The sequence below is a fragment of the Mandrillus leucophaeus genome, unplaced genomic scaffold, assembly GCF_000951045.1.
Source record: "Mandrillus leucophaeus isolate KB7577 unplaced genomic scaffold, Mleu.le_1.0 Scaffold97, whole genome shotgun sequence".
Lineage (NCBI taxonomy): Eukaryota > Metazoa > Chordata > Mammalia > Primates > Cercopithecidae > Mandrillus > Mandrillus leucophaeus.
In genome coordinates, this window is record NW_012110585.1 from 3,696,966 (window position 1) to 3,722,593 (window position 25,628).

The 25,628-nt window shown below is 39.9% G+C and overlaps 1 protein-coding gene across 1 annotated transcript in view; it reads left to right on the plus strand.

The window, feature by feature from the left end:
* The first annotated feature begins 5,909 nt into the window (after positions 1-5,909).
* MTMR9 (myotubularin related protein 9) overlaps positions 5,910-25,628 on the plus strand; it is a 40,877-nt gene continuing 21,158 nt past the window's right edge. The window contains exons 1-4 of the mRNA XM_011970744.1: positions 5,910-6,117; positions 6,370-6,587; positions 16,369-16,477; positions 21,215-21,340. Coding sequence (XP_011826134.1) covers positions 6,406-6,587; positions 16,369-16,477; positions 21,215-21,340 — 417 coding nt within the window. The 5' untranslated portion in view covers positions 5,910-6,117; positions 6,370-6,405. The remainder of the gene's footprint in view (positions 6,118-6,369; positions 6,588-16,368; positions 16,478-21,214; positions 21,341-25,628) is intronic.

Genomic DNA, 25,628 nt, shown 5'->3' on the forward strand with positions numbered 1-25,628 from the left:
AAGAAAGAAAGAAAGAAAGAAAGAAAGAAAGAAAGAAAGAAAGAAAGAAAGAAAGAAAGAAAGAAAGAGGAAGGAAGGAAGGAAGGAAGGAAGGAGGGAGGGAAGGAGGGAGGAAAGGAAGGAAGGAAGGAAGGAAGAAGGGAGGGAAGGAGGGAGGGAGGAAGGCAGGCAGGCAGGCAGACAGGCAGGCAGGCAGGCAGGCAGGAAGGAAGGAAGGAAGAAAGGAAGGAAGGAAGGAAGGAAGGAGACAACAACAAAAAGATCTAGAGCACCAAAGACAACCAAAGAGCTTCCAAATGGAAAAATGGGTTGAAGGAGAACCCCACTGGGAGAAAGAAAACCAATTAAAATATTTTTTCTGTTAAGTAGATGAGAAATAATGATAGTCTGATCTAACATAGTGGCCTTGGGCATGTGGAGAAGTGGAGGAATTCAAGAAATATGAAAAGACAGAATCATCCATTCAGTGATTGGTTTGCTTGGGGGAGATGAAGGGAAGGGAAGACATAACAAAGACCTGGAACGAGGTTATTGGGTTGGTTTCAGCTGCTGACTGTCAATATAAAACAACTAAGTACATGGAGAATGGCTGTTCACTAGGAGCATACACAGGCCATGTCTTCTCCGTCTCAGATATTCCTGCTAATTTTGGGCATGGTCAGCCTGCTTTATTCAAACCACCTTCAAAAGGCCTCAGTTTCTACTAAGTACTCATGGCTTGGAAGGGTAACACAAAACCAGGAACATAAATCTGTACTTCAAAACTCAACAGTGATTTTTGTATTTTCTCCCCTAGTGTGGCACGTGTTAGTCTTCCCAAATTAGCTAGTACTCCTTGAGGGCAATGACCACGTCAAACCTATAGTTTCCATTCCCCACAGCGATGATGACCAAATAGGCACTAAGAGCTGGTTGACTATTTGGGAGAATAACATCTAGATGATTACATATCAATGCCATTTGTTATCTCACAGCCTGATTATATTAATAACATCTGTAAGGTGTCGAGTAAGTCTTTTACGTGCATCATAAATGCCACCATCTTCTTTGGGTCGTCAGAATCCTCTAAGATCCTTATGTCCGGGCAGTTTGGATAAGAATGTGTTTGACTACAGCTTCATTGAATTATTTTAATATAATGGAAGCCTATCCATTACTGTTAAACTCTACTGCCATCTACTGTTCATATAATAAAATAACACATTGTGCTCTCAATCCCCCAACCCCACCTCTATGCTCTATTCTTTACAATTGAATTTTTGCTTTCCTTGGATCTCAAGGGCCTTCTATGCTTTGAGCTTCAACACAAGTAGATGTAATTTTTAAATAGTTTTGTTATAACAATCCAGCATGATATTGACAATTTTCTTTCGTGGGCAAAAAATTTCATGGTGTTACAGAAAAGTAAACGTTCTTAACTTAATGAAACCACGATCTTTTCATGTGCCTCCCCCCACATAAAGAAACGAAAAGAAAAAGGTAACGGAATTACTGAAAAAATGCATCCCCACCTCTAGCAGATATCACTAAAGTGGACATCTCTGTCGGACACATTCCATTCAGAGTGTGACCCTCATCCTTCAAGGTCCTGTTTTCAAAGGATACCTTCTCCATAAAACCTTCTCTGATTCTTCACTCTGGAATTAAATTATTCATTCCACAGCTGGTAATTGTTATAACTTATCCACATAAAGGAAGAAAGTCCGAAATTCCACTTTAAGAAAATAACTTTATAAATCATCCCCCTCATCTTCCCTACTCTGTTGGTTCCTGTTTTTAGACTGGACTCTCAGGTGTAACAATATTATTGTTACTGGTGGAGAGTACTGTCTACAAATCATCCAGGTTCTTGGCATTTTGAACAAGAATTGGACAAAACACACCAAAAAATCAACAAAAAAATGAAGCAACAAAAGCATAGATTTATTGAAACAAAAGTACACTCCACAGAGTGGGAGCAAGCTCGTGCAAGTGGCTCAAGAGTGCAGGTTACAGAATTTCCTGGGGTTTATTTTTATTTTTTTTGAGGCAGAGTCTTGTTCTGTCACCCAGGCTGGAGTGCAGTGGCACAATCTTGGCCCACGACAACCTCCACCTCCCAGGTTCAAGCAATTCTCCTGCCTCAGCCTCCCCAGTAGCTGGGATTACAGGCACACGCCACACCTGGCTAATTTTTGTATTTTTAGTAGAGACGGGGTTTCACCATGTTGGTTGGCCAGGCTAGTCTGGAACTCCTAACCTCGTGATCCACCCACCTCGGCCTCCCAAAGTGCTGGGATTATAGGCATGAGCCATCGTGCAGCATGGGGTTTAAATCCCTCTGGAGGTTTCCCATTGGTTACTTAGTTACACCCTATGTAAATGAAGGAGTAGCCCTTGACAAGTCTGATTGGTCATGGGAGGTGACCAATCAGAGGCTGAAGTGAAGGAAGTTACAAAGTTGCACATGAAGACTTGGCCTGCAACCAGTCTGATTGGTTGTGGGAGAGGACCAATCAGAGGTACTTTCCGTTTTTCATTTGCAGTGCAGTGCAATGGCAGTAGCATCTGATCCTTTTGTTACATTGGTGTGGAGAGGTGGGGTTTCCCTTCCGATTCTGTTCTAGGAAGTCAGTGAGAATCGGCCGTAGATTCCCTGCCTCCAGACCCTATTCTGCCTCATTTCCCCACTGGGAGACATGATCCCCACAAATCTTTATGGGAGGCAGAGGGACCAATGGTCTTTCTTCTGTAACTACTTCATGCTGACTTGGGGTGTGGTCCCTACCTATTTCGGATCATGGAACTCTCACCCTACTGTCTAGTGGAGACAGGGTAACTTCTTGATGGGCAGGAGTGGTGTCTTCACCTGTACCTGGAAACCTTGTTGCATGATCATCTGAAGCTTGATTGCCTCTAGGCGAGAGGAAATGAATTCGGTTAACCGATTTAACAAACATGGTCCAAAAAACCAAGGCAAGTATAATGATTAATAACGAGCCCACCAGAGGAAGGACCCATGAACCCCTAGTTAGCATTTTTGACCAGGAGGACCATGACTTGGACAGCTGTTGTCGTATCTTAGAAGCCTGGTCAGCTAATTTCCGGGTGGCATCCCTTACTAACTCTAATTGGTTGACATAGAAACAGCATTCTTCCTCTAGAAAGAGACATAAGCCACCTTTTCCAGCAGTTAGGAGATCCAGTCCCCTTCTATTTTGTAAAGCAACTGCTGCCAAGGAGTCTGTTTGAGTTTGTGTTGTGACGGTACTTTGGGCAATGTCATCCAAGCTTTGCACAAAATCCTTGGAAAGTGTTGGTAACAGTATAGGGAAGTTGCAAGCCCGCTAACTCCCGTTCCTACTCCCACTGTTATTCCTAGCCCAACCAAAAGGCGTTTGAGTTGGATGGCTCATTTGTGTCTGTCGGTTGCTGTTAAAGGTATAATAAGGGATTGGTTGTTGAGAGCGCTCTCTCTTTCGCGCGCGCACTCTCGCGCGCGCTGTCTCTCCATATATATGCAGAGAGTGAATATATATATATATATATATATTTATTTATTTATTTATTTGTTTTGAGACAATCTCCCTCTGTCACCCAGGCTGGAACGCAGTGGCTCAGTCTTCGCTCACTGCAACCTCCGTCTCCAGGGTTCAAGGGATTCTTCTGTCTCAGTCTCCCGAGTAGCTGGGATTACAGGTGTGCGCCACCATGCCCAGCTAATTTTTTGTATTTTTAGAAGAAACAGGGTTTCACCATGTTGGCCAGGCTGGTCTCAAACTCCTGACCTGAGGTGATCCGCCTGCCTCAGCCTCCCAAAGTGCTAGGATTACTGGCGTGAGCCACTGTGCCCGGCTGGGAGTTATGTTGAATTCGGAGGCTAAAAACCAAGTGTACAGGTTCCAGTCCAAGTGGCTGGTAAATGTAGTAGGAACTGGTGCCGCACAGGGAAAAGGCTCCTTTTTTTCCAAGACAAAAATTGTTTTCCATGGTGAACATGTGGGTAAGTTGGTTGTTTTCACTTTCCCAAGTGGTTAAGTTTCCTGCTAAAGTGGCCAAGGGAAAATGTGAACCCAGCTAGTGGGCCCACCTTCACAGTACTTAGACTGTGTATCCTTTAAAATGCCCTTAACTAGGGATGATTTGCATGAAAAGCATACAGGTTTTCTAAGTGATGCAGTGTGGTTAACTGCATAGCTTACATGATTGTGTGAGGGTTAATTTCTAGGGTGTGGTTGCACTAATGCCTTCAAGGTTCCCAGGGCCTGAACAGAATTTTGGCCTCTTTCAGTACAAAGTGGCATCTGGAATTTTAGCTCTGTGCATGTTGATATTGGGCCGCCAGTGATTTTCTGTGGGAATGCAACCTCAAAAAGGTTGCTCTGATAGGACTGGAGAGGGTTTACTGCTCATCTTGTCATTTTAACTTTTGTTATTTCCATATTTTTGAAGTCTTATAAGTCGTCCAGATTCATTAATTCAAAGGGAGTTCCTCCCTGGTAGTTGGAATGATAGGTCATTTTTTTCAAGGGCCCAAGACTGGGCTGGGATTGGGATGGCAGTATATCTAGATGAAGATGGAGATAAACAAAGCCAACAGTCCTTTGCCAGAGCTGAGCTGGTGATATTTAACAATCTTTGCATTAAATTTAAAGTTCTTAATAAATACCCAGAATTGATTAATTGCCAGAGGGGTAAAGTGAAGCTCTGTTGTAAAAGAAAGCTGATTCTACGTATCCATGATCTCAGTATCCAGAGGCTGTGTGTGACCATTATGGAACAAAAAAATACTTATTTGCTATTTTGTGCGACAGAATGGGAACTTCAGGGCGTGGATACCTATGCTGTCAGGAATGCTAGTTATAAAAATGAATTAAAACACCTCATATATTACAAAAAAAGTGATTCCATCTATTTGGACGAAAGCAATTAAACTGCAAAAATATAAAAAATGGCAACTATTATCCAGTCTACAGTAACTATGCCACAAAGACACCAAGGAAAGTTGGTAGGCATTTACCTATCTCACTTACGACAGTTCTAAAAAGTGTTTTATTTTAAGAAGGGAACATGTTAAGAAGGGCAAAATCAAAAGCATGGACAAGTGTTGGATGAGCTGATGAGGTTGTGGCAATTTACTTCGTGAATACTGTGAGATTTTGTCCTGTGCTTCAGTACTAGATGGTGAGGATTTAAAAGGTCAATGAAGTCACAGCAGACCAGCACTCAAACATATTTCTCTTCTATTTCCTATTTTTGAATAAAAATGTCAGTTTCAAGTGGGCGGTGGGAAAGGAACACGCAAAGGAGTAATTATTTGAATACATTTTTGGCGCAACGTGGGTGTCTGACGCTGAGGCTGTGCAGTGGTGACCAATGCACCCATGCGCTGGGTTTCACAGGTGCACATCGAAGTCCATGCTCTGCTGCAGATTGACTGGGTGGCCGCCATCAACTCAAGTGACTTACTCTTCTGTGCATCGCATCTACATCTATTTGGGTTCCTCTCACAGGTATTCCTGTCTTGCTCCAGGTCACACTTCGTGGCACGGCCCTCACGGGGAGTCAGTGGCGTGGCCCTGTGTCCCTCCCTGACCCCTGGAGGATTCCCTAAGGTCACAGTCACCGCCTCATCCCATACTTGCCATCTCTTCAGGGCTAATGCATAACAATTGTCACAATTTACAGCAGCCCCACGCTCTGAAGAGCTTCTGGAGGGGGTACTACTCAAGCGGAGGGAGACAAGACAGGGACCTCCTCCCATCGTCCCCTCTTAACGGGCCTCTTCTGATAAGGAATATTTGTAGATGGGTGAGAAGGGCAGCGGGAGGGCGTGAAGGTAAAGACAAGTTTTTTTTTCTCGTAGGAACCCAAATCTTCTGGTCTGGCTGTGTTTCCGGAGGCATTTCCAGAGGACCTAGAGAGGACCGACTTCCGGCTGCGACTTCCGCGTCTTCCGAGTTTGGAGACCTGCTGCTTCCGCCCGGAGTTGCTGTGGGCTCCAGCTGCGAGCAGCCACTTCCGCCAGGAGTCCCTAGCGGCCAGGGCGTGGAAGTGGGTCCTGAAGCGGCTTCGTCCTACTGCCCGCCGCGTGCCCACGCGGGACCCGAAGCCCAGCGGCAGCGGCGGTCCCTGGGCCTGTGGAGAGGCGTTCTCTGTGGCCGAGTCCTGGGCCTGGGGGACGGGGCGGTGTGGGAGAGGCGCCCGGGCCTAGCCCAGCCCCAGCGCCTGTCTCCTTGCCGCTGGTGCTGGCGGCTGCAGGCCTCGCCGCGCCCGCCCAGCCTGGGGCGGGCCCAGCCTCACCGCCCGGCCCGCCCCGCCCCAAGGGCCAGCCCCGCGCCGGGTGTTTCCGCTCCTCTCCCTGCGGCGGGATAACCGCCTCGCACCTGCCGGGCTCGGTTCCCTGGCTCCGGCCGCGGGGGGAGCATGGAGTTTGCGGAGCTGATTAAGACCCCGCGGGTGGACAATGTGGTGCTGCACCGGCCTTTCTACCCGGCTGTCGAGGGCACCCTGTGCCTGACGGGCCACCACTTGATCCTGTCCTCCCGGCAGGACAACACGGAGGAGCTGTGGCTCCTTCATTCAAACATCGACGCCATCGACAAGCGGTGAGTGCCTGCCCCACCCCAGCTCCGCAGGGAGCCGGGGATCCCCTGTGGGCGCCCCGGGAAACACTTCCTGGCGTTTTCCGCGCATCCTGCTGCCCAGCTGGCCGGCAGGATGAGCCCTCTGTGGCCTAGAATCAGGATTTACCTGGCAGAAACCCGTCCAGATGGAGGATCTGGTTTCCATTAAACCTGGATGGAGTTCTCAGGGTTATCGTGTGGCTGGTATCATCCTGATGATCTGGTTCGTAACACCATTTGGGTGGATTTTCGGCATTGTCTTTATAAATTTCTTCTTCTTGCCCCATCGTATTCCTTGAATCGGTATTGTCAATCACAGTTCATGAAGTTGTGATTGGATGTGATTTAGGCAAGTGTTTACCATTTTTGAGGAAAATTCAACTGATTATAAAGTTATGAGTGTCTACATGCCTCAGAACCATTTTTTAATTTCTGAAATATGTTCAGTTTATTATGTTTCTTACCTTCTGGGTCATCAATTTCATTCTCACTAAGGGAGGTTCTGATGTCTTCTCTTCGTCTTTACTCAGTTCTGCTTGCTGAAAGAACAAGGTTGGCTCTCAAGGAAAGGCATGGACCAATTAACCTCTTTTTCCTTTTTGTACTCCAGACTTTTATCTTTCCAAGCAGTGTCTCGAAGTCAAAAAGTTATACTTTCATCTGCAGTCAAAATGTCCATCTCCTTAGTGGCTTCTCTCTAGCCAGGAGAGGGCAAACTGATTATCGAGTTTACACGGAAGTAGAAATGAATGACGACAACGTTTTCTATTGCCTCACAGGATAATTTGGATTTTAGGAAGATTCCTAGAGAGGATATGCCTTAAAATAATAATTCCTTTTTTTTGTTGTTGTTGCCCTTGCTGGAGTGCAGTGGCAAATCCCGAGTAGCTGGGATTACAGGTGCCCGCCGGTACACCCGGCTAATTTTTGTATTTTTTAGTAGAGATGGGGTTTCACCATATTGGCCAGGCTGGTCTCGAACTCCTGACCTCGCAATCCTCCTGCCTTGCCCTCCCACAGTTCTGGGATTGCAGACGTGAGCCCCCGCGCCCGGCCCTAAATAATAATTTCTAATGGTAGAATTGCAGGAAGTTTGGGTGAAGCAGTGGTATTTTGATTTGAGCAGGGGGCTCTTATTAGTCTCCTCAAGCCACCTTTTGCTGTATAAAGTCTTCAGTGGGCCCGGCGCGGTGGCTCACGCCTGTAATCCCAGCACTTTGGGAGGCAGAGGCGGGCGGATCACCTGAGGTCAGGAGTTTGAGACCAGCCTGACCAACATGATGAAACCCCATCTCTGCTAAAAATACAAAAAATTAACCGGGCGTGGTGGCAGGCACCGGTAATCCCAGCTACTCAGCTGCTCAGGAGGCTGAGGTGGAAGAATCGCTTGAACCTTGAGACAGAGGTTGCAGTGAGCCGAGATCGCGCCACTGCACTCCTTCCTTTGCAACAAGAGCAAAACTCCATCTCAAAAAAAAAAAAAAAAAAAAAAAAGGTCTTCAGTGGTCTCTCATTGAAAATCTAAACTCCTCACAGTCATTCATGGCGTTCTGTGTCCCAGCCCTAGTCTACTTTCTCACTTTATTTCTTGCCATTTCTTTCAACGAGCCCTTCTTGCACTTCCTTTCATGAACCTTTTTACCAGCCAGTCCTCACCATTTACTGGTGCTGGTATATGTCCTGTATTCCGTCATCTGAGTATTTTATTGACTTCTTCCTTCTGCTGGAATGCCTTGCCTCTCCCAAGTTTGTTAAACATTTGCCAAATGCCTTTATGTTCTGGACATTTTGTGAGGCACTTAAGACACCAAGATGAATAAAATATATCACAGTTCTTGTCTTTCAGGAGTTCACATGGCAATGAGCCTGTTACCCGTCTATGAGTATTCAGTTTCAGCATTTCGACCGCTACCTCCTTCACAGATTCTTCTGTTAATTCCACAACTGGAATTCATTTTCATCTCCTTCGAAACTTCTAACTGTGGCTTGCGCATATAGACGCATAGGAAATAAAAGAAGGATTGACCGCTGAATGGTTCGGTGATGCCATTGAATACAAATGAGTAGTCTCTCCGTGACCATCAACTGCCTTTCCTTTCTTATTTACCTTTTATTGTGTTTACTTTTTGCTCATTCCTTTCCTCCTGTTTACCTTGCGTTTACAAGGTGCTGGGCTTTGTAGTGCATGAAGAAGAAGCAGATGAGCGAGCCATGGACCTTTGAATCTGTTGGGAGAGAATGACGAACTTGCACACATTTATCCTTTTCCTGGGAAGCAGTGTGGTGTAGTAGAAAGAGCATAGGGGAGGCATCACATCAGAGTTTGTTCAATTGCTGCTTTCAAGAAATCTTCACATCCACCCGTTTTCCATGTGTACTGTCTAGCTGTGCGGCTGCGGTGGTGACTAAGACAAGCTGCTTAGGTACTGGCCGGGGAGATGGACAATCAAGCAAGTCCAGAAATAAATACGTATAATGATGTCAGGTAATAAGTGCCAAGAAGGAAAATAACGGAAGATGAGAGGATAAAGAGCACCGGGAGGCATTTTCTTTAGAAAGGATTTCAGAGAAGGCAGGTGACATCTGACTAGAGACTGGAATGAAACGAGGAAGCTAGAAATGTGAATATCTGGGGGAAGAGCATTCCAGCCGGAGGGAACAGTGAATGCAAAGACTTGAGATGGGGAACATGCTTGGCATGTGCAGGGAAGAGCAAAGAGGCCAGTGTGGCTGCAGGGCAGGAACAGAGGGTGCAGGAAGTCGATGGTAGAGATGGTGGCTGGAGGGATAAGTGTGGCCAGACCGTGGAGGGCCTGCAGGCCACAGTGGTTTTCATGGGAGACCTGGGAGAGGCAAAAGCTAGGAAGCAGCAGCTGATAGACGTTTCAGAAGACAATTATGGCTGCTGGCAGAAAGTGAGTTATACAGGGGCAAGACTGGAAGCAGCAGGCCCAGCTAGGAGAGTAGAGTAGTTCACATAAAAGATGGTGGTAGGCTGGGTGCGGTGGCTCATGCCTGTAATCCCAGTATTTTGGGAGGCTGAGGCAGACAGATCACCCTGAGGTCAGGAGTTCAAGACCAGCCTGACCAGTATGGTGAAACCTCATCTCTACTCAAAATACATAAAATAACTGGGTGTGGTGGTGCACACCTGTGATCCCAGCTACTCAGGAGGCTGAGGCAGGAGAATCACTTGAGCCTGGGAGGCTGAGGTTGCAGTGAACCGAGATTGTGCCACTGAACTCCAACCTGGGTGACAGGGTGAGACCCCGTCTCAGAAAAAAAAATAAAAATAAAAATAAAAAAAACAGTAGTGTAGTCACAAGGAATCTGATTTGGGATGTGTTTTTGAAAGTGGAGCTGCCTTGCCTTGCTAGTGAATTGTAAATAAGGTGAGAGAGAAAGTCATTAAGGATGACTCCTTCAGTTCTGCCTCTTACTAGACAAGTGCCTTTGGGCAAACTACTTAACCTCCTAGAAATTTATGTTTGAATAATGCTTCACAAGTCTATGGAAAACTTTCATATACACTGGTTACATCATTTTGTTTGATCCTTTCAACATACAAGGTTGTATACAAGTTTTACAGTTTTACCTGTTTTTTTTTTTTTTTTTAATGGACCTCAGAAAATTGAGTTAATCCTACTCGATTGATGACTCATCGTTTTCATGATTGATTCCTTAAAAGGTTTCCTCTGTTGTTCATTTTCTTCGTCTCTAATTTTCACTCCCGTTTCCTGCCTCATCCACAGTCCCTGTAGGCAACCATGTTAGTTGTTGCTATAAAATAGATAGCACTGTTGTGTATGGGTGCGTGCACACATGCACGTGTGAGTTTAATTTGCCTAACTGGGATTATGTTGTAGATCTTGTTCTGCTGCTTAATATGTTGATGCAATCCTCTTTCAAGATCTCTTTATGTTGCTGAGTGTACAGCCATTTCACTGCTTCTGACAGCAGCACAGAATTCCAAAGTATCTAAAAGAACTTCCTTAACAGACCTTTTAGGTAACCTCCAACTCCCTGCTATCACAAACAACTCTGGTAAACATACTCATCCATGTCCCCTTATGTAGTCTTGTGCCATAATTCCTCTGGGACTGCACCTAGGATGGGATGGAGCCATAAAGTAGGTGCATATCTCATTTCACAAACTAATTGCTTTCCAGAATGACAATTGAAGATGGCCTTCCCACGATGGTGCAGGAGAGGGTACCTCTTCTCTACTTTCTTACCAACATTTGGTATTGTCTTTCTAATTTTTCTGGTCTGAAGATTGTGAAACAGTTACTGCTTTGTTTTAATTTGAATTTCATTACTTTTTAGTGAGTTTAATTATCTTTATATATGTTTGTGAGCAATATACTTAAAATTATTTTTCCTTTCTGTGAATTGCCTAATTTCGGTGGTCTACTTTTAAGCATTGGGTTTATTGTCTTTCTCATGTTGATTTGCGTGGGTTCCTTGTATACTCTGGGTATTTGTTCTTCATTTAGGCAGTACGAATGTCTTCTAGTGTGTCACCCATCTGTTATTTTTTTCTGTGGTGTCCTTTGTTGAACAGAAGTCTTTAATTTTAAAGTAAAACTTGCCAATGTTTTGCTTTATGATGTATGGCTTGTCTTAAGAACTCCTTCCCTGTCCCCACATCACCAGGATGTTCTCCTACATATTCTTCCATTATAGCTTCATAGTTTTACTATTCATTTTTAGGTCTTTAATTCATTTGGATTCTATCTTTGTTTCAAGTGTGATAAGAACCTATTTTTCTCCATAGAGCAAGCCAGTTTTCTTAATCCCATCACCTGACAACCCAACCTTGGCTGGTTTATGTCAAGTTATCCTGTATGTGCGGGTCTATTTCTGAGCTCTCTGTCATAATCCATTGGTTTATTAATCTGTTCTTTTGTCATCATCATACTCTCTTTCCTTCTGTGGCTTTGTGATGTGTCCAAAAATCAGATAGTGCTAGTTGCTCCACTTTCCTTTTTTTTTTTTTTTAAAGTTGACAACTGTGTTTTGACCTTTATGTTTCCATGCAATTTTGGAAAGCTTGCTATATTCAAGGGATTTTTAAAAGTCTTTATTTAATGGTAATTGAAGAGTCACAGGCAGTTGCAAAAATTGCACATAGAGGTTTTAGAATCGTCCACTCAGCTTCCCCTAATGGTGACTTTCACTCTCATCCCTGTGAAGAGACCACCAAACAGGCTTTGTGTGAGCAACAAGGCTGTTTATCTCACCTGGGTGCTGGCGAGCTGAGTCTGAAGAGAGTCAGCGAGGCAGATGGGGGATAGGGGTGTTTTATAAAATGTGGGTGGGTAGTGGAAAATTACAGTCAAAGGGGGTTGTTCGCTGGCGGGCAGGGGCGGGGGTCACAAGGTGCTCAGTGGGGGAGCTTTTGAGCCAGGATGAGCGAGGAGAGGGAATTTCACAAGGTGATGTCATCAGTTAAAGCAGGGACTCGCCATTTTCACTTCTTTTGTGGTGGAATGTCATCAGTTAAGGCAGGAACAGGGCATTTTCACTTCTTTTGTGATTCTTTAGTTACTTCAGGCCATCTGGATGTATACGTGCAGGTCACAGGGGATATGATGGCTTAGCTTGGGCTCAGAGGCCTGACAGTGACATGTTTTATAACTGTAGTGTAATCAAAATGAGGACAAAATAGGACATTCACACTGGTGCAGTACTATTCACTAGACCACAGACTTTATGCAATTTTCATAGGATTATTAAAAAATGAATTGTTTTGGATTTATAGATTAATTGGAGTCACATTGACATCTTGACATCCATGAACAATATTACATTATTCAGATCTTCCTTTAAGTCCCTTAATGGAGCTTTAAGATGGTGTGTATGCTAGGTGCTGTACTAGGAGCTGAGGATGTAGAAATGAATCAAACATGGCTTCTACCTGAAAAAGCTAAGAACCATTATGAGAAATAAACAAACTAGAAAGTTTAATAAAGTATTTTAAATGCTATGATGGGGTATATACAGGGCATGAGTGGGACAATAAGGAGAAAAATAGAACTGAATCTGACAATTGATGTGAATCATAGGAATTTTGTGGAGCTCTTACGCTTTTAAAACATACTTTTCTTGGCCCACTGTTCTATAAGTAACTGACTAGAAACATTGAATAAATGAATGGAGAATACCTTAATAGTTTATAGCATATTTGTTCTGACATAAAGTAACAATTATTTTTAACTCCTCTAGTCATTCATTGTACTTTATAACAACTAAATAAAACCTGCCAAACAAAACAAAATTCACCTTACAAAATGAGTTAGTATGACAAGCATAGATGATATGGAAATTTACAAGAGAATAACCATATGTCTTGTACTTTTTTTTTCTTTTTTTACTGATAATTTGGTTGTGGTGTGTCTTTCACTTCCAGCTGAAGCAGAATGACAGTGATTTTTAAAACAGCTTTATTGAGGTACAGTCGATATGTAACACACTATATATATTTGAAGTGTAAACTTTGATGTGTTTTGATGTATATACACACCCTGAAACTGTCACCATAAGTTCAAGATAATGAATTTATCACCCCCAAAAGTTTTCTGGTGCCCTTTTGTAATCCTTTCCTTCTTTTCTTTTCCAAGTAGTCACAGATGAGTTTGCATTATCTAGAAATTTATGTCAATACATCATAAATCATGCAGTACTCTCTTTTGAGACTTGTCCATGTTGTATATATCAATAGTTCATTCTTCATTGCTGAGTACTAAGCATCCAGTGTGTAGGATTCCATAGTTCATTTATTTACCTGGTGATAGAAATGTGGGTTGTTTCCAGTTTGAGGCTGTTAAATAAAGTTGTTATTAATATTCTTCTGCAAGTCTTTGTATGAACATGTGGTTTCTTTTCCCTTGGGTGGCAAGCCATTTACTTGCCAGTGGAATGGCTGGATCAGATGTAGGTATGTGTTTTATTTTTTAAGAAGCTGCCCCAACTGTTTTCTAAAGTGCTTGTACCTACAGTTTTACATTCCTATGAGCAGTGTGTGAGAGTTCTAGTTCCTTCACATTCTTGTCAGCACTTGCTATGGTCTGTCTTTTAAATTTTAGCAATTCCAGTAGATGTTAAGTGTTATCTTGTGGCTTAAATTTGCATTTCCCTTTGACTAGTGGTGTAGAGTATCTTTTCATATGCTTATTTGCCATCCATATGTCTTTTTTTTTGGTTAAGTGACCATCCATATGTTTTGCCCATTTGTAATAGATTATTTGCTTTCTTATTGAGTTTTGAGAGTGTATGTTTGTATGTACTTACACAGTCATGTGATTTATTGTATGTATGATGATAGTCCCATAAGATTATACTGGACCTGAAAAGTTTCTCTTGCCCAGTGATGTTGTGTTTGTGGTGATGCTGCTATAAACAAACCTGGGCTGCCCGTTACACAACAATATAGCACATACAATTGCATACCTCACATAATATTTGTAAATGACCATAAACGACTTTGTTACTGGTTTATGAATCTACTAGACTTTTTACTGTTATTTTAGAGTATACTCCTACTTCTAAAAAGAATGTTAACTGTAAAATAGCTTCAGGCAAGTCCTTCAAGAGTTATCCAGAAGGCATTATCATCATAGAAGATGACATCTCCGTGTATAATATTAATATTTCCCCTGAAGACCTTCCAGTGAGGCAAGATGTGGAGATGGAAGACAGTGACATTGATGATCCTGATGCTGTGTAGGCCTAGGCTAATGTGTGTGTTTGTGTCTTAGGTTTTAACAAGAAAGTTTACCCCCCAAAATTTTTTAATCGAAAAAATCTTATACAATGAGGATATAAAGAAGGAAAATATTTTTATATAGCTGTATGGTGTGTTTGTGTTTTCAGCTTAGTGTTATTTCAAAAGAGACAAAACATTAGAGTTTAAAAAGTTTATAAAGTAGAAAAGTTACAGTAAAGTAAGGTTAATTTATTATTGAAGAAAGAAACATTTGAACAATAAATTTAGTGTAGCCTGTTGATGAAGTCTTCAGCAGCCTACAGGAATGCCCCGTGGCTTACCTTTTCATGCTCTTGAACTCTGTGTTTCAAAGAGCAGATGTTTTACATTTTGAACATGTCCAGTTTGTCAGTTTGTTCTTTTATAGATTGGAATTTTAGTGTCTTGTCTAAGAAACTGTTGCCTCACCTAAGTTCACAAATATTTTCTCTCATGTTTTCTTCTAGCAGTTTTCTAGCTTTAAGTTTTACATTTAGATAAAAGATCCCATTTTGAGTTAGTTTTTGTATATGGTTCATGGTTATAGATTCAAATTCTAAAAAAAAAAAAAAAGCTATCCAATTGTTCCAGCACCGTTTGTTGAAAAGACTGACCTGTCTTCAATTGAATTGTCTTTGTATCTTTGTTCACGTGTAAGTGGATCTATTTCTGGCCTCTTTTTTTTCTGTTCAGTTGATCTGTTTATCATCATGTCATTTTTACACTGTCTTAATTACTGTAGCTTTATAGTAAGCCTTGAAATTATGTAGTGTTAGCCATAAAACTTTGCTCTTATTCAAAGTTGTTTTGGCTATTTGAAGACAATTGCATTACCATATGAATTTTAGAATCACCTTTTCAGTTTCTATATGAAAGTCTGCTGTGATTTTGTTTGGAATTATGTTATATCACTAGATGAATTTGGGGGAGAATTGACAATAAAAAGAACATTCTGGGTACATTACACAATCGTCGTCTGCAAATAAAGATAGTTTTACTTCTTCCTTTTTAATCCTTTTTGATTCTTTTTACCTTACTGCACTAGCTATAACCTTCAGTTACAATGTTGAATAGAAGTGATAAGAGTGAACGTCTTTGTGTTATTCATGATTTTAGAGAAAAATAATTCAATCCTTCACCATTACATGTGCTATTAGATTTAGGGTTTTTTTTTTTTTTGGTGGGGGGGTTTGTAAATGCCCTTATCAGGTTGAGGAAGTTCCCTTTTGTTTCAAGTTTGCTGAGAAATTTTTGGGTTTTCATGTTTTTAAATCAGAAATGGATGTTAGATTTTTTTCAAATACTTTTACTTTTTTTTTTTTTTTGAGACAGAGTCTCACTCTGTCACCCAGACTGGAGTGCAGTGGCTCAATCTCAACTCACTGCAACCTCTGCCTCCTGGGTTCAAGCAATTCTCTTGCCTCAGCCTCCTGAGTAGCTGGGACTATAGGCACGTACCATCACGCCCGGCTAATTTTTTGTATTTTTAGTAGAGATGGAATTTCACCGAGTTATCCAGGATGGTCTCGATCTCCTGACCGTGTGATTAGCCTGCCTCGGCCTCCCAAAGTGCTGGGATTACAAGCGTGAGCCACAGCACCGGGCCCTTTTATTTTTTATAAATTGATACATAGTATGTATCACTTGGAAGTAAGTGATATCTGAAGTGAACTATTTTCCTATGCTCCAGAAATATCTCTCTACAAACACTTAACACATTAGTTACAGATCTTTTTCCTATTCTTTGAAATAAGGCCCCAAATAATCTCCATCAAAACAATTAGCCTAATGGGAATTACTTTGTATATTTGAAATTTAAAAAAAGACATATATTTTAAGTAATGTATGGCTCACATTTTAACGATGCAGCTTTGCTGCTTCCTTAATTAGACTAATTGAGGAGAAGAAAGTTAATATAGATGGTAACTACAACTATATTCTCTTTTCGAAGAAATAATAATATATTTAAAGTTAGTAGTAAACATGATTTTAAGCATGATTTGCAATTTCTTACAGATTTGTGGGATCACTGGGTACCATCATCATAAAATGTAAAGATTTTCGAATTATTCAGTTGGATATTCCTGGAATGGAGGAATGCTTGAATATAGCCAGTTCCATTGAGGTAAGTATTTTGGAAGCAAAATCTAATGAAACATACTTTTATATTATGACTCATTGTAGCTCTTCCATTTCTTCATTAGATAATTTAGTCATGTACTCTGACTCAAATACTGAAGATTGATAGGAAAAGCCTCACCCTGGTTCACTGTTATATGAGTGTAATGGGACTTTCTTGACTTCCGGCAGTGTCTGGTGTTAACTCGTTTTATATGAACAGCTCAATTCCATGAGTTGCGTGGAATTCCATGGAATTGCATTTCCAATGGCTTTATGGAATTTCCATGAGTTCATACTGGTTAAATAACAGATACTGTTTCACTTGAGTGTATATGAATTCTTATTTAGGGAAACCATTAGAAGATTTAGTACAGAGGTTCTTGGGAGAAATTTTAAAGTTTTGCTTGATGTTTTACGTTCACTATACAAACCTTGGTATTTTCTCAGTGCAGAAGACTGTGAACTTCTTTTTCTTTACTTGAGGTTTGTTCAAGTAAAATCTTATATGGAATTCTAAACCAATAAAATAGATACCGTTAGAATTGCTTTTAGTCACATTACAGTGAGTAGATATGGCCTGGGGGAACCTAGAAGCCCTCATTGACTCCACTATTCCCACCTGCCCTCTAGAGAGTTCCTCAGAGACACTGCAAACCACTAGTGAGTTAACCAGTGCACTGTTCACTTCTCTACCAGGTTAGCAGCTAGGAGTGAAATTGTTTCTTCTTGAATATACTAGTATATCTTCTGTAATAAATACAATTCTAAAAATTTGAATAGAAATATTAATAAATTACAATATTGTACTATATCATTACTCATATATATACATTATTACATGTATTAGTATATTATTGAATCATAGCAGAGTTTGATTCTTGATTTCACCACTTGGTAGCTTGTGACCATTGGTAAAGTACTTAACATCTCTCTGATTTGTTTTCTACTTTTTATAAAACAAGGGTAATAGAACCGATCTTTTCGGACTGTTGTAAGAATTGTATTAGTTGATGTGTGTCGAATACTTAGTGTAATACTTGGTAAATATCAGCTGCCATTTGAGGGTCCTCTGTCATTACTTACTATAATTTTATGGTGATGAGTTTTTTAAAAAATTGTGGTTAGAAAACACCTAACATAAGATTTACAGTCTTAACCATTTTTAAGTGTACAGTTTAGTAGGGTATAATAACTTTATTCACATTGTTGTGCAGTAGATCTGCAGTACTTTTTCATCTTGCAAAATTGAAACTCTGTGTTAAACAACACCCCATTTTCCCTCCTCTCCAACTCCTGATAACCCCCTTTCTACTTTCTGTTTCTCTGAATTTGACTACTTTAGGTATCTCGTATCAGTAGAACCATAGTACATAGTCTTTTTGTGACTGGTTTTTTTCACTTAGCATAATATCCTCACAGTTCATCTGTGTTGTAAATTCTGACTTTTTGAGGCTGAGAAATATTCCATTGTATGTGGTGAGACTTTTTATTAAAAAGTTATTTCTTTTCTAAAGCAAGTGACTATCACCAGTGATTGTAGTTTTTTGTTTTTAGTAATCTGAATTTTCATGTATCAATTAGCTTAAGACAGGGTATGTTTACTTTATATTTATATAAACAATATTGAATATTGGCTCAGATGACAAATAATATAAATTTTACTTGGATAGTTTAAATGGAAGAGCTCACACTGTTTTCTTCCCATTCTAACCAACTATTTTGATATACACTAAAATTTTAAATTGCCTTATTTTAAATTATTGCCACTAAATTATGTCAGTTGATCTTAGGTTTATAGTACTTTCTAGACTACTATAAGGGCATAGATTTTTTTTTCATGTTTGTATAACTAATCTGGACTTTGTGTCCAAAAAATGCTATCAGCTTAGCTATTAAAAATGGGTAGAAAGTCTTAAAAATCCGTAGGTAGGATTTTAGTGATTTTTAAAACAGGAATAGAGAAATAGAAAAAAAACTGTTATAGTACTAAGTAAATGGTACATAACACATTTCTTCCTGCCTTTGTTGAATTTTACTTAAGGAAATGAGAAGATGAACTGAACTGTTTGTCTTACACATCTGTCATTTGGAAGTAATGCATGATGTTGATTTGATGTAATTTGTTAGGTTGAATGAGAATGCATGTAGTTTATAGACTGTTAAATTGAAATAATGTCCCACTATTTGGGCATTTGGGCAGAGGAACATTACCCACTTCCATTGAGCATGTGTATGTTTATGGGTTTTGTGTTTTTTTTCAGTTAGGAGATTGGATTTTCACTGACCAGTCTCCGTTTTTCTTATCCCTTTGTGACAAGTGATCTGTAAGGTGGCTGTTTGGTTGGTGTCAGAGATGCTGTCTGTGGTGAGGCACAGTGGTAAAGGGAAAGGGGAAGTGTGCTACCCACTTGCTGACGCTGATCAGTTGTTTAAGTCGCTGTATGTATTTTAAAGCTCTTTAGAAACTGACTGATCATATAGAAGCCCTTAGGACTGAAAAGAAGCCATAAATTATGAGCTCATTTGACCTCAGAAAATGAATGATCTGTTAAATGTGCTTACAGCATAGTGAATAACATAGTGAACCTGTCCTCTATCCTTTTCCTGGCACACAATCCCTCCTGCTAGCCCTCCACCCTTCCCCGAATACATCTGGATGTGATTTATGAGTAACAATTGAATTTCTCATATAGCATAGCTGAGATGTCCTTTGTAATTAGAAGTCCACATACTCAAATATATTCAGCTGCCACACATAGAATCCCGTTGGAAGAATAGCTGGCAAGTGCTCAGTTCTCTAAATTGTAGCAATAAGTTGGTGAAACTTTTTTTTCTGTGTTTCACCTGCCTTTGGAATTGAAATGTTTTCAGTTCTCTCAGCATTAATGTGTTTAAAGGAAAATACCTCTTTCTAGTGACATAAGATCTCAAGATGAAATGTGAATGCTTATTGCCTATCAGAGTGGTTGCTGACTTGCATTTAAAATAGTGGTGGTTCTGATTGATGGCAGCCCTGAGTTAGGTCAGACATGGACACTGGCTGTTCTGCTTCTGGTTGGTGTGGTTGGCAGCCAAAGACAATATCAATGTAGGAAAAAAAATATGTATATACATTTATATGGATAATGGATTATACAGCCATGCTTCTCTCTATTTTGTTTTATGAGGTAGGGGAGAAGGTTTCATGATTTATAGATGGATAGAAGAATAACTTTAGTTGGGGATAGTTTTGCTAAACTGCTGAGCTGTATGTCCAGTCTACTATTGAGTACTCATGGGCCTATCCTTTTGCATGCCTGGTCTTCCTCTGACCTGGAGGGAGATGACGGCATTCTGAGCATTGCTGTTGGGCTTCCTCCTCCCGTCCAGGTGAATGTTGCCATCATTCCTGCAGTTTGAATTATGCTAATTGATATGGTATCCTTTTCCCCTCCCCACCCCACCCCCCCAACCCCAGTCATGGAAATGCTTTTTTCCATAATCCCCCTGACAGAAGGAAGAATCTGCCTAGTGATAGAGACTGTTCTGTCTGTCTGTTCCTCCCATCTACTCAGGTTTTCATGTGTCTGTTATCCAGGATTCAAGTGCTCCAGATCAATATAGGCCCATTTGGGGATGATAGAGTTATTGCCCCCATTTGAGAATAGATCCCTGCAGTAAAGATATGATGATACCTGACCAAATGGCATACCAGTCTAGGAAGGGAGGAAGTGAACATTGATGCAATTTCTACGTATGTAGAGCATGTAATAGCTGAAATTGGCCAGGTGTGGTGGCTTACGCCTGTAATCCCAGCACTTTGGGAGGCTGAGGTGGGCAGATCACCTGAGGTCAGGAGTTCAAGACCAGCCTGGCCAACATGGCGAAACCCCATCTCTACTAAAAATACAAAGAAATAGCTGGGCATGGTGGCGGGCACCTGTAATCCCAGCTACTCAGGAGGCTGAGGAAGGAGAATCGCTTGAACCCGGGAGGTGAAGGCTGCGGTGAGCCAAAATCATGCCATTGCACTCTAGCCCGGGTGACAAGAGCAAAACTGTCTCAAAAAAAAAAGCAGGAATTATTTTCGATTTTATTATGTGCCACACACTGTTCTAAGCCTGTTACACACATTATCTCTCTTAATGCTCCAACAACCCTATGAAGTAGGCATGTTATTTCCCCCATTTTACAGTTGAGGAAACTGAGGCATAGAGTGGTTACATGGCTTTCCTGCTGTACTGCTAGGACTTGGAATTTCGGTTCAGCATTCCAATTCCCATCTGACTGTAGACCTCTAAGCTGTATCATCCTTTTTTACAGTTACTAACCCACTCTGATTTCAAATACTTTACATAAGTTTATTTAGGTAATACTGGATTTTGAGCTAAGACCTTACTGCCCAGCCAAAAAACTGATCCCCAGAAATACTTAGACCTTTTTATTAAGCTTTATTAAGTGATGTCAAGAGGTGTTATTTGATTTTTCTTCTAGAATTCATATGCACATTTTTTTGTTCTTTTTTTCATCCTGTCAACACTTTTGAGTGTGTGTTATGTGTCAGATGCCTTGTTAGATACTAGAAGCATGGAAATCAGCTTCGTAAGACTGTAATTGTGTCTAGTGATAAACACAATGTTAGAGAAACATACTGAGTGCCCATCATTATTTGACCATGTTTGCTTAATACTAATTTGTCACTTAGAATGTGTTTCCAATTGTGGGTGTTTCTTTTTTGTCTTTCTTTTCTTTTTGCCCCCAGGCATTGTCTACCCTGGACTCCATCACTCTGATGTACCCTTTCTTTTACCGTCCTATGTTTGAAGTGATAGAAGATGGCTGGCATTCCTTCCTTCCTGAGCAAGAATTTGAACTCTATTCCTCAGCTGTGAGTTAACTTTTGAGAACTGTGGATTATGAGAAGTAACCCAATACCTTATTTGACTTGTGAAAATGATCACTTCTTTTGAAGAGTAATAAGGTGAAGTTGACTTATCCATTCCTAATCTTATATTTAAAAGGATTGAAGCCATATAGAGTATGATCTCTGATTGCAAAGGAATTAAATTAATAATCAATAATTCTAAGATATCTAGGAATACCCCCAAGTATTTCTAAATTAAACAGAGCACTTGTAAATAATCTATGTGTCAAAGAAATTAGAAAACATTTTGAACTGAATGATAATGGTAATGTAGCATATTGAAATTTGTGGAATATAGACAGCTAAGGCAGTGTTTAGAGATAAACTTATAGCTTTAACATTTTTACTAGAAAAGAAAGAAAAGCCTAAAATTATTGACCTAAGCACCAACTTAAGAAGCTAGAAAAAAAGAGCAAAGTAACTAGAAAGAAAAAATAATAAAAATAAGAGCAGAAAGCAATAAAATAACTAGAATAAGCAAGTTTAGCAAAGTTGGTTGATCTAAGATCAGTATACAAAAATGAATTGGCGACAAGCAATCTGACAATGAATAAAATATTTAGGAATAAATTTAACAAAAGAAATTCAAGATCTATACACTGAAAGACACAAAACATTGTTGGAAGAAGTTACAAGATATCTAAATGAAAGGAGAGATATACTATATTGTGTACATCAATTGGAAGACAATATAGTTAAGGTTAGTGGTTGGCTGACTTTTGTGAAAGACCATTAGATAGTACATATTTTAAGCTTTGCGGGTCGTGTGGTCTCTATTATGACTGCTGAACTCTGCTGTTGTTGCATGAAAAAAGCAATCAGATGGGACATCAATGAATGGATGGTGCTATGTTCTAGTAAACTTTATTTGCAGAAACAAGCAGCAGGCTGGATTTGGCTCATTACAGTGACAGTTCTCCCTAAATTGATCTATAGAGTCAGCGCAATCCCTGTTAAAATTCTAATAGGTGTTTTTGTAGAAATGGACAAAATGATATAAATTTTATGGAAATGCAGATTTAAGTATATAAGCTTGTATGGAAAGTCAAAACAGCTTTGACAAAACACTTGATTATAAAACTTACTGTAAAGCGGCAGTAATCAAGAGAGTATGGTATTGGCGTGAGGAAAGACATAAAGACCAATGGAACAGAATACAGGGTATAGAAATAAACCTTCCCTTTTATGGTCAGTTGATTTTTGATAAAAGTACCAATAAAATTCAATTGGGAAAAGATAGCTTTTTCAACCAATAGCATTGGAGCAATTGGATATCCATATGTAAAAAAAGATAAACCTAGACCCTTACCTCATATCATCCACAAAAATTAACTAAAATGTATTATAGACCTAAACATAAGAACTAAAACTATCAAACTGCTTTAAGAAAGCACAGGAGAAAATCTTTATGACCTTCAGTTAGGCAAAGATTTCTTAGATATGACACCAAAAGTGACTGAAAGCAGATAAAGCAGATTAGTGATTTCCTAGTATTGGGTGTTACACAGGTGTATACAGCGGTCAAGACTCATGAAATTGTGTAGTCAAAATGGGTCCAGTTTATTTTTTATAAGTTTTGTTGACTGAAAAGAAGATAAAAGAATAATGCAAAGTTTAAGTAGCTGATTAGAAACAGCTAAGGAGAAAATAAGTGATTTGGAATATAGATCCGAAATAATTACTCAGAATACGGAACAGAGAAGGAAGATGGAAAAACAGAGAGATTAGACACATGCATGCGTAATAAAGGAATAAGATCCAATATTTATCGCATGGGAGTTTAGGATAAAAGATGATAGAGGCTGGGTGTGGTGGCTGACACCTATAATCCTAGCACTTTGGGAGGCTGAGGCAGGCAGGTCACTTGAGCTCAGGAGTTTGAGACCAGCCTAGGCAACATGGCGAAACCCCATCTCTATGAAAAAATTTAGCTAGGTGTGATGACGTATGCCTGTGGTCCCAGTTACTTGGGGTGTGAGGTGGGAGAATTGCTTGAGCCCAGGAGGTTGAGGTTGCAGTGAGCAGTGATCATGCTGCTGCACTCCAGCCTGGGTGAGAGAGCAAGATGCAAGACCCTGTCTACAAAAAAAAAAAAAAAAAAAAAAGAAGAAAAAAAAGTTGATGATGATAGAAGAAAGACAATATTCAAATACATAATGGTTGATAACTCTCCAGAATCAGTAAAAGTTACTGAACCCTTAAGCTAAGGTATGCCAGCAAATACCATACAAGATAATAAAAAAACTTTAGACGTGTTGTTGTTCAGCTACTGAACAATAAAGCAAAGAAAATACCACAAAATTAAAGAAAAGACAAATTGCCTGCATGGTGTTAGATTAACAGAGGAAAAAAATTTGATCAATATCTATTCATGCTAAACGCTCTTAGAGTTGGATTTGAAGGGAATTTCTTTAATCTGACAAAGGATGGCTACCAAAACCAAAAACACAACAAAAACAAATCTTGTATCATTCTATCTAAGTTCAAGAATGAGACAAGGATGTCCATTATCACTACTCCTAGTCAGCTCAGTAAGACAACAAGGAAAAATATAGGGTATAGGGATTGAAATGAAGGAAGCAAAATTGTGATTATTTATTGATTATATGCTTGTCTTTATAGGAAAAGGAAAGAATCTTGAGATCATAGGCATTTCTCTACACCAAACACAAGTTTAAAGAGATGCAGTTAAAATGCAACAAAGATTATAGGGTTTCTAGGACTATATGTAAGAAAAGATAGTAAGACTTTTATTGAGAGAATTATAAAAATTTATGGAAAAATTTTTAAAAGCTTAAATAAATGGAGAGATAATATACTCATGGGTAGAGAGACTGAATATTCTGAAGATGTAACTCATTCCCTCCAATTTATAAAGTCAATACAATCTTAATAAAAACCCCAGTTGGTTTTTACATTGAATTTGATAAAAGTTACCTGGTGGAAGACCAAAAGACCAAGAGGAGCCAGGTTACTCTTTGAAGTACAAAAAGGTGAGAGGAGGAGACTTAGCCTACTAGATACCAAACTTATTGTAAAAGCTCTAGGAGTTACTTAAGTGGACTAGTGGGACAGAATAGAGAGCACAGTACATTGGGACCGACAGAAGCCGCATTGCAGATCAATGGAGAGCCCTGTCATTCTCCAGAGTAGGAAATCAATAAATAAGATATCATAGCGAAAATTCAAGAAATAACAGTATAATCGTGTTATTTAGAAATGTAAAGCTAAACACCAAAAAAGCTAAAAATGTTGAAAATGATTGTCTTTGGGGAAAGCAAATTGGGATGGGCTAGCAAGGAACAGATAACTACATTTTTAAAAAAATAATAAATCTTTAGAAACTGTGTTTTTTAAAATTAATTAATTTATTATTTTTCGAAACAGAATCTCACTGTAGTTGCCCAGGCTGGAGTGTAGTGGCACTATCACAGCTCCCTGCAGCCTCGACTTCCTGCGCTCACGTGTTCTTTCACCTCAGCATCCTAAGTAGCTGGAACTAAAAGCGCGTGCCACTGTGCCTGGCTAATTTTTGCATTTTTAGTGGAGACAGGGTTTGGCCATGTTGCCGTGGCTGGTCTTGAACTCCTGGACTCAAGCAGTTTGCCTGCCTCGGCCTCTCAAAGTGCAGGGATTATAGGTGTGAACCACTGTGCCCAGCCTAGAAACTATGTTTTTAAAACTGGTAACATAAATAACTTCGAAAAGTGAAAAAAAAATAATTAAAAATGTGATACTGTATCTTATAAAATCATTTTTTTAAAGTAATAATCTTGTCCTATAGTACATCTAACATACTTTTTAGCTTTATCTTCCTGCTCTTGTAACCCATGGTTAGGCCAACTCAGATATACAGAACATATTGAAATTTGCATATAATTTGATTTTTTTTTTTTTTAACTGTAAAACCTTTTGACAGTCTTCAAGGTGTTTTCAGTTCTGGTGTTTAAAATAAGTTGTCATTTGATAGTTTTATATTATATACTTTTAGTCCTTAGTGTATTCAGTTTGAAATTATTTCATTGACTCCTAAGCTTAACCTTCCTTAGTATTGAGTTGTTACTGTTTTAAGAAAGGTGTTACCAATCTTAGTACATTTTTTACCTTTTTTACAAGAAAAGAACAAAGGACTTGATGTAGATAGTAGCTCTGTTCTCATCTGTTCTGGGGATGCATTATCTGGAGTCTTACAGTCTTACTTGTGCTTTTAGAGGATCATTAACAAACTAAATGGGACCCAGAAAAGGAAGAA